This window comes from Bos mutus, chromosome 1 (genome assembly GCF_027580195.1).
Source record: "Bos mutus isolate GX-2022 chromosome 1, NWIPB_WYAK_1.1, whole genome shotgun sequence".
Taxonomy (NCBI): domain Eukaryota; kingdom Metazoa; phylum Chordata; class Mammalia; order Artiodactyla; family Bovidae; genus Bos; species Bos mutus.
This window is the reverse complement of record NC_091617.1, coordinates 94301369-94314212: the sequence shown is the minus strand read 5'-3', so window position 1 is coordinate 94314212 and position 12844 is coordinate 94301369. Positions and strand designations below refer to the sequence as shown.

General features: G+C 41.0%; 1 protein-coding gene across 3 annotated transcripts in view; it reads left to right on the top strand.

Annotated features, from left to right (window-relative positions):
* FNDC3B (fibronectin type III domain containing 3B) overlaps positions 1–12844 on the top strand; it is a 359206-nt gene that overhangs the window by 64771 nt on the left and 281591 nt on the right. For all 3 annotated transcript variants that reach the window (XM_070373177.1, XM_070373162.1, XM_070373171.1), the window contains exon 2: positions 9502–9640. In XM_070373177.1, the coding sequence (XP_070229278.1) occupies positions 9530–9640 (111 nt within the window). In that variant the 5' untranslated portion in view covers positions 9502–9529. The remainder of the gene's footprint in view (positions 1–9501; positions 9641–12844) is intronic.

Genomic DNA, 12844 nt, shown 5'->3' with positions numbered 1-12844 from the left:
GTTGGTAAACTTTTTTTTTTTAGTTGGGCCACCTTTCCCTTTTAGTTAATATTTGTAGAACTGAGCTGTTTATGTGTGGACGTGGATCCGAGGTCCAGAGATTGTGTATATATAATGATGCAGTTTTTAAAAAAGTTTTTGTGTTTCATTAAAGATTTGAGGTATATTGGAGGGGCTGTGGAAGCAGCCAACCACTTTATATTCATGGAGAATTATAAAAATAGCCTTGATGCATTAATGTTTACATATGATCCTCAGACATGTAGACGATTTCTCCTTCTCAGGAAATAGTGCTTTCCTTATATAGTAGTTTTGAGTTCAGACGTGACTGTGCTAAATTAGAATAAAGAGAGCATCTATGGATTCTTAAAGGTGGGGCCTATACATTAGACTACTTGACATCTCTCCTTAGCCTCTGGAGCACAGTGGACAGTTCTTTTTTTATTTGTTGTTTGAATCACATATTACTTATTTTAATCCATGACAGCAGTGGTGGTGGTGTTTTTAATCTAAACTCAATTTCACAGGATTTCTCCTGTGGATTTAAATGTTGCCACTTAATTCTCCTGTGTTTATAGTTGGATGCTAAAAGCAAGAATGTTTTTAAGGTTAGGAACCTTTTCAGACAACTGTGATTTAACTTCACTAATGAACTCATATCAGACAAGAAGACAAATTCCAGACTATTTGTGCCTCAACCAACCAGCTGGGTGCATACCTCCAGGTACTGCTCATGTCTCAAGAAGTTTTTCTGCATGAACAGTTATCACCACTCCTTCTCTCATTCAAGTGGCAAGCCATGGCAAGAGTCTTTCTTTCACAGCTGTGTAGAACTCAGCTGTAAAATTAGATTTCATTGGCATAAAAGCACAGTGATTACTATCACTATTTACTCAGTACATTCTTTTTTCAACATTTTCTTTAGGTTCTTCCTCGCTTATCCAGGAGGCCCAGATTATATTCATATGAGTGAGAGGAACTAATAGGTTTTTATAGAGTTTGAGTAAACTTCTTTTTTCAGTTTTCATTTAATCTGTATGAAGTAAGCACTATAGGCAGAGGTGTTTTGAAAGATAATAGAGCAAAAAGAAACCTTGAAGGTGAATCTATAACCGTGTCATTTGGTAAAAGGAAGAATTAAGTGTCCAGATTTAAAGCTGATGATTGGTAAACCTCAGATTAGAACTCATGTTTTCCAGAACTCAGTCTTGGGGTCTCTCTGCTTTAGTGCTCTTATTGTTCCTATAACGTACTGGTGGGCGTTTGAACAGTTTTTAGTGGAGGGGCTGTGAAAAATTCTAATAAGCATCTTTAAATTTCTCTCCATATCCTGTTTGAGGGCGCAGTTCGATTCAGTTTTCAGGAGGGCGTTTGCCTGTACAGGTGCCGTTCCTCATGGTTGCCTGCAGTGTGGGAGAGACGGTACAAAGAAAAGCACTGAACCACCTCCAGCCTTGCCTCCCAATGGCAGTGCCCCACATCAGGCTCCCAAGTGGCCACGTGCTTATTCCACACAGTCAGCGCCAATGCCACGGCCGCTGCTGTAGCTGTTACCAGAGGGAGAGAAAAGTCCTGCTTTCACAGTGGGGGGAACATGGTAGAAACTGGCTGATGTGTCTTGATGGATGAGCAGCTTTTTCTCAATTTCAGAGGTAAAGCAGGTGGCATCATGTTTCTATTTTGTTTTCATTTTTTTTTTCTATTGATGCTATTGTTGGTGTTTCTATAGTTATTATCAGAAAGCTGTTTCTCATTTTGCTCAGAAGGCTAGAACCGTTTAGAGAATTTCTAGGTCTTGAAGTATCAGTCAGGGGTTTATCTTTCAAAACCAGAATGGAGCAGGAAGGTAAGAGGTTTCTCTGATGAAAATAGCAATGATACTTTGATACCCCATTACTTATAAGAATGTGTATGCTGCTGCTACTGCTGCTAAGTCGCTTCAGTCGTGTCCGACTCTGTGCGACCCCATGGATGGCAGCCCACCAGGCTCCTCCGCCCATGGGATTTTCCAGGCAAGAGTACTGGAGTGGGTTGCCATTGCCTTCTCCAAGAATGTGTATAACTAACTTTTAAAAAACTTTTTCTTCTCTTTCTCTTTCAATAACTCTTTCCCTTCCTCATCTCTGCCTCTTTGTTTTCCTAAATCTGGCTAATAGGACGACACATGAGGAAGCTGTCAGTTCTTGTGACTGAGGGCATGTGTACACAGTGGCCACCTGTATGAGAAGGAAGTCCAGAAAGCAGTTTTTCTTTCTTTTTTCTGGGCTGTATGAGTCTCTGTCAAATTTTGACTTTTTAAGATTTTTCTTTCTTTACCACAGTCATGGCATATACAAGTGTGAATCAGCTGTACAAATGTTTGTTGTAATAAATTAAATTTTATTAGGCTTAGGTTTTTCTTTGGGAGTCATTAAGAACCTTGTAATCACTCATAAAACATTAGCTCTCTGATAATTATATTGTTTTAAAAGAGATACAGTAATTTCATAGTAACCTCTCACACCCATCTGCCTCAAACACAACACAGCAAAACAAAGCCCCACTTCTTTTTTTTGTGATTCAGTGAGTTCATCATATCATCATTTTGTCTACTAATTTTGACTCCTTGCTGTGTTGAATCGGGAAAAAAAATTTCTTTTCCTTATTACTATTTAAGAAAAATGGCTAGAACATTTTCCTGGTGAGTTTGTGACAATTTTCTGACATGTGGTCCAGAGTAGATTTTTACTGTTAGAAGTCAGTAAGTATTTTTAGCAGAGAAGGAGCTTTTGTTGAAGTATGAATCAAGCTATGATTTTACTAATGTGCCCAAGAGCATATTCTTCTCAGGCTGCAGAACAGGCAAGTAGCAAGCAAAACATTTTCATGCTGCTTAGATTTTGTGAAGGTGATTGGTTAATGTATATTTTATTGGAAAAGATTCAAGCTTTATGGAATCACAGTTAACTTTTAGTGGTATGAATTCTGAGGGCTTCTCTCATAGCTCAGCTGGTAAAGAACCCTCCTGCAATTCAGGAGACCCCAATTCGATTCCTGGGTTGGGAAGCTCCCCTGGAGAATGGATAGGCTACCCACTACAGTATTCATGGGCTTCCCTGGTGACTCAATGATAAAGAATCTGCCTGTAATGCAAGAGACCTGGGTTTGATCCCTGGGTTGGGAAGATCCCCTGGAGGAGGGCATGGCAACCCACTCCAGTATTCTTGCCTGGAGAATCTCATGGACAGAGGAGCCTGCCGGGCTACAGTCTCTGGGATCGTGAAGAGTTGGACATGGACTGAGCAACTAAGCACTGCACACATGGTATGAATTCTGAAGATGGTTTTATTTATTAGATTATTTGCATAATTGCTTTATAGGTCTTAATTGATTTCTATACATCGATTTCCCATTCATCAAGACCCCTTTTGCTTCTGAAAGTGCATTTGAATTGCAGATAGAAGCAAAAAGTTAAAATTGATGATGTGGTTTTTTTTTTTTTTTTTAAGAAAAAATTAAGGTATGATTGACACAATGCTTTCTTCTTATTGGTTCTCATTCTACTTTTACTTTTTCTGCACTTCCCTGGGATGGTTTAGAATAGGTCAAAAGTCAGGTGTAGGTAAAGTGAGCCTGGGAGCCTGCACCTTGGCGCTGCCCTGAGATTTAACTCAGGGAGTCCATCTCCTTTCACCCCGCGGGGTCATTTCATTTGGCACTGATGGTTTTGCTTTGTTCCTTTTGGTGCTCTTGGGGTTCTTTTCCTCTTGTCATCTGAAACTAATTTGTGTACTGTACTGCTCACTCACATCTTGAATTAATGTAAGGAAATTTGGGTCATTGGCCCATGGAGTGAGGTGCGGGACATTTTGTTACTCATTTGAAGGCCAGGCCCACAGACTTAAAACTCTCCCAGCAGTGATGAAGGCTTTGATTTTTTTCAAGTTAGAAATTCTTCCTAGTATATAACTGCTTTCTCTGGCCTTTGGAAATGGATCTGTGGTTCTCTCCTGAGAATCAGTTTTCTTTTTTAAATTAAATTGGCCGTATGTTTCTTAGTATAGTTTGGGGCCAAAATACCATGGAAAACCTTTTTAGACTTGGAGTGAGGGAAGCAAAAGAAAAGGAAAAAGTAATAACTCAGTGCCTAGAGTAATGTAAAAACTGAAGACCCTTTGTAATATTATTTTAAAGTAAGGTGTTTTGTAAAAGCTTTAGGGTCATATTTGGACAGAACTAAATGTCTTACTAACAGTGAGGATCTGTTGTTCAGCGTGCCCAGCCCCCATCCTTGCCATTAGCGTACTTCTTTGGCGCTGGGCCTCCCTGCAGGTAAGAAAGGAAACAAACGACTTGCTTTCAAGAGGGAGGGAAGTCAGCTGCAAGTGCTCTCGTGGCATCCCTTCCCTGTCAGTCAAAAGAACAGAACTGGCCAGGCATGAAGCACTTGTGGTTTTATGCTAGGATGTGTGGTTAGGGGAGAGGTTGTGATGGCCTGTGGTTGTCACTGAATTCTTTGAACTGGAAGCATGGGTAAGTAAGAATTAAAAAGAATAGCACTGAAACCTTGGAGCTCTGTGTGTGGAAAAGAAAATATTCGGAGCATTAGAAAAAAACATCGTAGTAGAGGTCCGGAGAAGGCGATGGCACCCCACTCCAGTACTCTTGCCTGGAAAATCCCATGGACGGAGGAGCCTGGTAGGCTGCAGTCCATGGGGTCGCTAAGAGTCAGACATGACTGAGCAACTTCATTTTCACGCACTGGAGAAGGAAATGGCAACCCACTCCAGTGTTCTTGCCTGGAGAATCCCAGGGATGGGGGAGCCTGGCGGGCTGCCGTCTACGGGGTCACGCAGAGTCGGACACGACTGAAGCGACTTAGCAGCAGCAGCAGCAGTAGAGGTCATCTGTTTTCCATTGGTTTATTCTGATTAGTTTTGTAGTACATTTATTGACTCTGTATTTGTAAAGGGGACTTCCCTGGTGGCTCAGATGGTAAACCGTCTGCCTACAATGCAGGAGACCCGGGTTTAATCTCTGGGTTGGGAAGATCTCCTGGAGAAGGAAATGGCAACCCACTCCAGTATTCTTGCCTGGAAAATCCAAGAATGAATTTATTGCGAAAACTCGGTGGTGTGTGAGGACAGTGTGGATGTGGAAGAGCCTTGAGTAAAATGCATGAGTTCTGTGATTGCTTTGGCCTACTCAGATACACATCTGTCTAGGGCAGAAGGAACCCAGACCAGGATAATGGGGGTTTTGTCAGGATGATTTCTCTTGAGACTTTCTGACTGACACGAAAAGCGGTTACAGCTCAGTCATCCAGGGATCACGGATGCAGGGCACAGAGTGGAGCTTCTGAGACCCCAGAAACCACTCCTCTATGTGTATAGAACTAACAACCTGGCTTCCCAGCCCAAGGAAGATTAAGATAGCAAATTGAGTGTGATTCTCAGAGTTGAGGAGGTGTGGTTTGAGGTATAGCCTAATGAGGAAGAGAGGAAAAAACAGAATTTAAACATAAGAACTCAAAGTAGGGGTGAATTTCTCTGAGTAGGTAAGGTCAAAATGCCTAGGAACTCCCTACTACATCACCTTGTGACTGAGCATAGTATTATAAACAGTGACCCTACATCCCTAATAAAAAATAAAGTTATGGCCAGCCTGCTCTATAATGAAGTTAGAAAATGTATAATTTCCACCCACAATCTTGGCAAATAAAGTTTTTGGTCCTTAAAGTTAACTGTTTGGATAGTAAGCCTTCTACATTCATTGCTTCATTTTAAAAATTCCATTTAAAAAGTTCAGTCATCTTTCTTAGGCATGTCACATTCTCCGGGTCTCCTCAGAGCAGTGGGGCTGAGGCACACCTGTTTAAATTGAGTACATGTGTAGTTTTGTTTGGATTACCAACCAAAACAGAGGAGACTCACTTTTTGGGGGGAGTGGTCACCATTTAATTATTGATGCATGGCAAGCCTTCCCCAGTCTTTTAACCTTCTTTAATTGTCAATGGCTAGGGCCGAGTGGTTTTCCCAATTTGCAGCCTGAACATTTGACTTTGTATTTGGAAAAGTCATTACTTCCTCCCAACCCATCTCCATCCCTAGGAAATAACCAAAACTAGGTACTAACCATAGTACAGTATTGCTTTATACCCTAAGTCTTATGTTTTGCATCTGTGGTTTTCATTCTTTTATAATTCTTCTTCCTGCCTTTTCTCCTGTCCTTTCGACAGTCCATGGCACTAAATGGTTTCTGTTCCATGATGATTTAAGGACCAGTTGCCAGGCAGTTGCCTTGTTAAATAGCTGGGCATTATCTTGCCTAGAGATAATTTATTACTTTTTTTGTAGGTCCCTTGAATTCCGGGCAAATGAACGTATCCTCTGTATGTGCATGGAGTGTAGAAAGGGGTATTTACACCTTGTTGACTGTGTGAACCACCCCATCTAGATCAATCTCTTACCTTGTATTCTAGGCAGGATAAAGCCTGGTTTGCCTCTGGTGGACCTCTTGGGGACTAGAAAATAGGCCTTGGATTTTTAGCAAGCTGGTGTCCGAGGGTAAAGAGGATTAACAACTTTGGTTATGAGAAGTGAGACTCGATGGCAGAGTCTATTCATTCTTCCCTTTTTCTCTGTGATTAAAGGTCTGGTTGTTGGCTGGTTGCGTTGGGGCACTAGGAGTGTGGTGTTTATAAGTTCCCACTGTATGCTGTCTAAGGAGTTGATTGTATATATAGTTGACTTTTTTATGCACAGTTCCCCATCTTCCCCTGGCTTGTTCCCCTCTAAGTAATTTGCAACAACCACTGCACATCTGTGAGGCGGATAATCTATCATCTAGTAGGAAAGAAATACAGGACTCAGGCATCTTTTTTTTTTGTATGGAATAGCTACATTGCCCAAAGTTGCCTATATGAGTTTCAAAAGCAAATGCAATTATTTCTTTGTGCCAGCTGACTTTGTTTCTCTGGGATTTTTTTCAACTCTGTGTGGGCTCCCACCTTCTCTCATCTTACATTTATAAGACTTGCATGGAACTAGGAGGGGATCTATCCTTTCATCCCACAGTTGCAGAACCTGGAGTTTAACTACCCAACTTGGACCTGACATTTGTGCTTAAGAGCGCCAGCCCGTGGGGCTGGATTGCTGTATTTTGATGATAGCAAATCCTATTGTTTATCATGACGCCAACCAGAAGGTGTCTAAAATTGGAATTGTCAGTGTTAGGTATAATGTTGGAGTTGAGACATTCTTTGGTTTTAGCGATGGGTGGTTAGGAATGCCTGAACTTTTTTTCACTAGATCACAATTATGTCCTACTAGTACCTGTGTGCACTGAATAAAAAGAGGGTAGGTTCCATCCTTATGCTTGTCTGTGAGCTGATCAGGACTGTCCCTTGTGGGAGAGGGCTTTGGTGCTCACTACTTTAGCAGAGGGGAGGACAGAGGACAGAGCCACAGTCTCCATCATCTCACCAGCAAGTGCTTTGGGACTCTTCCTTGGAAGGAGTGAGGAAAAGGTGGGAGTGAGTGTGGAGTGCTTCTTTACATGCAGATGCTTTATTCTCAGACCCCTCATGTAAATTACTGCCCTGTTTATTCAACCTCCAGTGTTGAAGAATCATTAGATAAGACACCACGCTTAAGAAATTAGGCCTGTGTAATACCAGTTTGAGGAAAAGTAATCATTTCTCTCCTTGTGCACTCGTAGGGTTAAGTATATTTGAAATAAAATTGAAATGGATATTAGTACTCTTTTAGTAGTACTACTCAAAATCAAGCAGTTGATGTCTTCATGGTGTCAGTGGAAGTTATCTTGGTTAATTTTATTGTGAAAAAAATCTGTTTCCTACATTAGGATAAACTATTGGGCTTTGAGTTTTGTATTTTTATTTGCTTAGAAACTGAGTAATTGCCTCATAAAACAGCATGATGGTACTGTTAACACTGAATTATAAGACTTGTTATTATAGAATGTGCTTCCCTAGTTGGGAAATGACTTTGTTGTTTGGTACTTAAAATAATTAGTTTTTCCAAATGGGGTTATAATGAATAGTGTAAAATTTTACCGATTTAAAATAAAAAATTTATAATCTCTTGGGTGGTTTGTATGCATCATTTGATACTTCCAGGGAAGGGATTTCTTTTGGGTGGGCTTGAGGGGAGGGAAATATATTTAATGTTCAGAATGGAGGTTTTAAGAAATATTTCTGTCACACTTGAGACAAATTAGAGATAGTCATTAAAGGACTTGACCTGCTATTTTGCCTGATTTGGATATTGAGTATTAAAGGATAAAAGTCTTGAATTTGAATTTTTGGGAACTTTATTATAAATGAGAAAAAATTTAAAATGGACTACATGGCAGTTTATTTCTGAACTGATTTAAAATAGTGTGTGCATGTGGGTATTTTTCTCCTTTGTCTATGCTATTAAACTTTTTGTGGCAAAAATTTTAGACATAAGTGAAGGATGGGTAAATACTTCTTAAAGAATACATATCTTAAATAGGAATTTATTGTGTTCCTGCTGTTTTATTGAAAAGCTAGATAGTCGTGGCAGGTACTATTATGGAATGAGAGTGGGCTTTGTGTTGTTTTGAATTCATACATGAAAATCATTTATTCTGTGGAAACCATGAAATGTGCCTGTAAGCCTTACTCTGTACAAGGTACTGTAGGTGCTGTCAGGCACAGGGAAGTTCAAGATAGGCACAAGTAATAAAGCTGCAAATAGGCAACAGGATAAATGCAGTTCAAGGGGATGATGGGAGAGAGAATTAGAACTTGATTAATTACTGAGTTAATAGCAAGGTCAGAAATTGCAACAACTGCAGTGTAGGTAGTTAACCTTTGCTTGGAGTAACTGCTTATGAACAGTATTTTGATCCTAGTGAAAGAGAAAAACTTTTCTTAGAAGTCATGCTCTTTGGCTTCATTTTTTGTAATTACCTTAGAGATAGCATGATAAATGTTCATTTGACACTTCTATCTTCTCAAATTATCTCATTTTATTCTGAGGAATATCTCTGGGTTTAGGGGACTTAAATTTCTAAATAACAAGGCTGAGGAACTGGAGGTTGTGTTTACTTGACTGCTTAGAGACTCAGGTCTGTGGTCTCCAATTTCAAGCTGTTTTTCTTGGGTTTTGCTGTCTGTGCTTAGTTGTTCAGTCATGTTTGACTCTTTGCAGCCCCATGAACTGTAGCCCACGAGGCTCTTCTGTCCATGGAATTCTCCAGGCAAGAGTGTTGGAGTGGGTTGCCATTCCCTTCTCTAGGGATCTTCCCAACCCACGGATTGAACCTAGGTCTCCTCATGGCGGGCGGATTCTTTAACAATTGAGCTGCCTGGGAAGCCACCCTGGGTTTTGCTTCATCCCTTCTAAATCCGACACCAGTTGGAACAATTTGAGTTTCAGCTGACCTCATGACAGTGCACTTAAATAGCTGACTTGTTACAGGTGAATTTTTGTGGTCTTGAGTTCTTTTTACAAAATGGTGATTTTCTTGCAGGAAGCCAGTTGAGGGAAATTCTCCATGAATGTACGTCACAATGATGATGACCGACCAGATCCCTCTGGAACTGCCACCATTGCTGAACGGAGAGGTTGCCATGATGCCTCACTTGGTGAATGGAGATGCGGCTCAGCAGGTAGGTGCATTAAGAGAGGATTTAAGTTGTCCAAGTGGGAAACATTAGCCCAGAAATTGTTTTATTTTGAGATTCAAAGATCTCTGATCTTGAACCTTTGTCATTCTCTAGAGGTCGTTTCCATTGTAGAATCACTATATGATTTTTTAAAATATCAGAAGTTGTAGTTTTTGAGAACAGCAAACTTTACCTAATCCATCTGGTATTCTTCAAGCATCAAAAACAAGTGTCTGACTTTTGAAATGAATCATTTTGAAAATATGTAAAAGTTTTTGGAATAAAGTAGTGTTTACTCATGTCGTGTATTATACTTGACTGATTTTTCTTGATTGGCCAGAGCAGGAAGCCCAGAGGTTGGGTCAGGTTTTGATCTCATCCAGGAGGTGACTGACCCCGACAAGACACACAGGTGTGTGTGAACCCACCCTGGCTCCTGGAGCAGTCCTTCCAAGTCCTGGCTCCAGGGCAGCAAGTCTGCTGCTGTGAAAATGATAGTCATTGTTTTCTGTAAGACTCCTTTCTTTGTCACTAGCTACTTAACATTGCAGAGTAGAAAAGTTATTCCTGAGCTCATTCCTGTAGCACTTGAGAAAAAATTTAAACAGTAAGTAAAACTTCAAAAATTATTAGAGACAGATATTATCTCTGATAACATAAATTTTTTCTCAGCTGCCAAAGTCCACCATCTGATCAGGGCCAAGGTCTGTGAGCTGGTTATGGGCTGGGAAGTGCAGCCTTCTCTGTATTCTGCCTTCTAGGTCTCCCCTTTGGTACCCCCTGGTCCCGCCTGAGAGGGAGCTTCCCAATGCATGGAAACGCTTCCTCCTTCACCATTCCTTCCCTCCCTCGGGGCACAAGCTCCTCTCTAGAAGTTCTCTGTTGTCTCTTCCCTTTTTATTTCTTTATCTTTGTCCTACCTCATTCCAGGGAGCTTAGCCTGTGCCCCTAGAGGCCTGGAGTCTTTTGCTGTCACCTAGAAGTTGCTTCGTAGGAGTGGTTCCATATCTTGATGAGTTATTTGTGGAGAGGCTGGTGATCTCCCCTGTCTCCTTGTCTTACTCCTCCGCCATCTTCTTCCACTCCTGAATTTTTTAATTGACTACTAAAAGTGGTTCCATCAGTCTGGTACTAAATAAATGCCACTTTTTATATTTGTATAGTTCTTTAGAAGTATAAAAGTAGGTGTCTTTGTTTTATCGAAAGTAGAATTGGGAATGATTGCTTGGAAAATATTTATGCAAAATATATTAATAATTCAGATAAGTTAATTGGCCATTTGATGTCAGTCCGCACCCCACCCCCCCGCCCCTGTCTGTCGTACTACATTAACACTCTATCCGGCATAGTACATTAATACTTTGTATATACGTCTGATGGGTCTTGCTTTGCTGTTTAATGATTTATATATGTTACTTTCTCCTGCATTAGACCGTGAACTTCTTAAGAGCAAAGAATGTCTAATAGGTGCTCAATAAATGTTTGTCAGTTGAATAAATTTCTTCCTGTCTTGCCACTGATGGAAGTACCTCCTTTCCTGACTCCTGATTCTCTCTCTCGGCTCATTTCCACCAATCTACTGTTAGATCTTTTATCTTAAACACACAAATAGCTATACGTCTGGCCCACTCAACAAAAACAACCCCCCCGTTCCTTGACTCCACATTCCCCAACCCCCCTGCCCCCAGTTATATCTCATATCTCTGCTCCCTTTACAACAGTACTTCTCTAAATAGAGCCTCTGCTTCCTTGCCTCCATTGCTCTTCATTTCCAGAGCCTCCACTGGCTGCTCCTCCTCTCTGTGTTCTAGACTATCAGCAAGTCCTGTTGACCTTATCTCAGGAACGTTGCTGAAACCATATTTTGCCATGTCTACTTCAGTTCTGTGACTGTTCCTAGATTCTGAGCCAACATTGCTCACCAGGGGTAGGACGGTTCTTCTCAACTGGTCTTGCTGCTTTTACTTTTGCCCTACCAGAAAACATTTGCCACACATCAATCTGCTAAAACTGTAAAAATGTACCATGTCACTGCCCTGCTCAGAGCTGTCCTGTTCACCTGAGATGAAATCTGAGTGCAGCCCTGCAGCTGGTCAGCCTCCTGTGACTAGTGCTTGCCTCTCTACCTCATCCTCTCACTGCTCTGCTCCGGCCCAAGGTCTCAAAATGCCATGAATAGTTTCAAGGTGCATGTGGTGTATGGTTTCCTTTCTTTTCACTAATTAAACTAATTTAAAAAAGGGCTAGTTGGTTCCTGGTGGTTCATGGTCAAGACTCGGTGCTTCTACTGCTTGGGGTGCTGGTTCAGTCAGTGGTTGAGGAACTAAGAACGCGTGTGCCTCAAAAAAAAAAAAAAAGAGAGGTAGGTCAAGGTATTCAAAGTGACTAAACTTGAAAAACAACTCCAGTCTCTCAGGTATCTCTTGATTCCATTTTGCTTACATACCTGGGAGACCTGAGACCACCCATCTGTGTAGCTGTGCACCATTTTTGTGTTTTGATGATTTCTCCCTTGTTTCTGTAATTCATTTTGTTTAGAGTAGTGGTTTGTAGTTTATAAGCCAGCATACAGAACCCTTAGAATTTTCCAGTTTTCCCTTCAGAAGTAAACTCCCAGAAATGACCAGAGACTAAAAAGGCTACACTTCCTTGGAAGGCCTTGTCGTATTTTCTACTCCACATATCGACCTCAGCTCTTAAGTAGAAACTGTGTAATAATATAGGTTAATAAGATCATGTTTTGATTTCACCTAAGAAGCTTTCTGTAAAGCCAAGAAATGGGAAAACTTGTTCATCTGTTTTATACACAGTCACAAACATCAAGCTTTGTCAGACCAGGGTACACTTACTGTAAACAAATCTCATTGGAAGGAAATATTTCAGTCTTTCTAATTTGCAAATATGTCTGATTGTGCTAGAAGCATTGACGTTTAGGCGTTTAGGTTATGTGGGCCAAGCTGTTGATTGATATTACCCCTAAATTTCCCTTAATGGGGAACAACTGTTAATTGGGCAGGATGTGTTTGAACAGCCCGAGGTTTATCATGCCTTGATGTTGCCTCTATGTCACTGTGGCTTAGCCGAGACAGTGGCCTGTGTGCCTCTTTTTTGCCTCTTTCTGTCCCCAGAGCCCCTCATTCCCTTGAGCCTTCACTCTTTCCTTTGGGTCCTAACAGTTGTGTCAGAGTTGACTGTGGTAGACCTTCA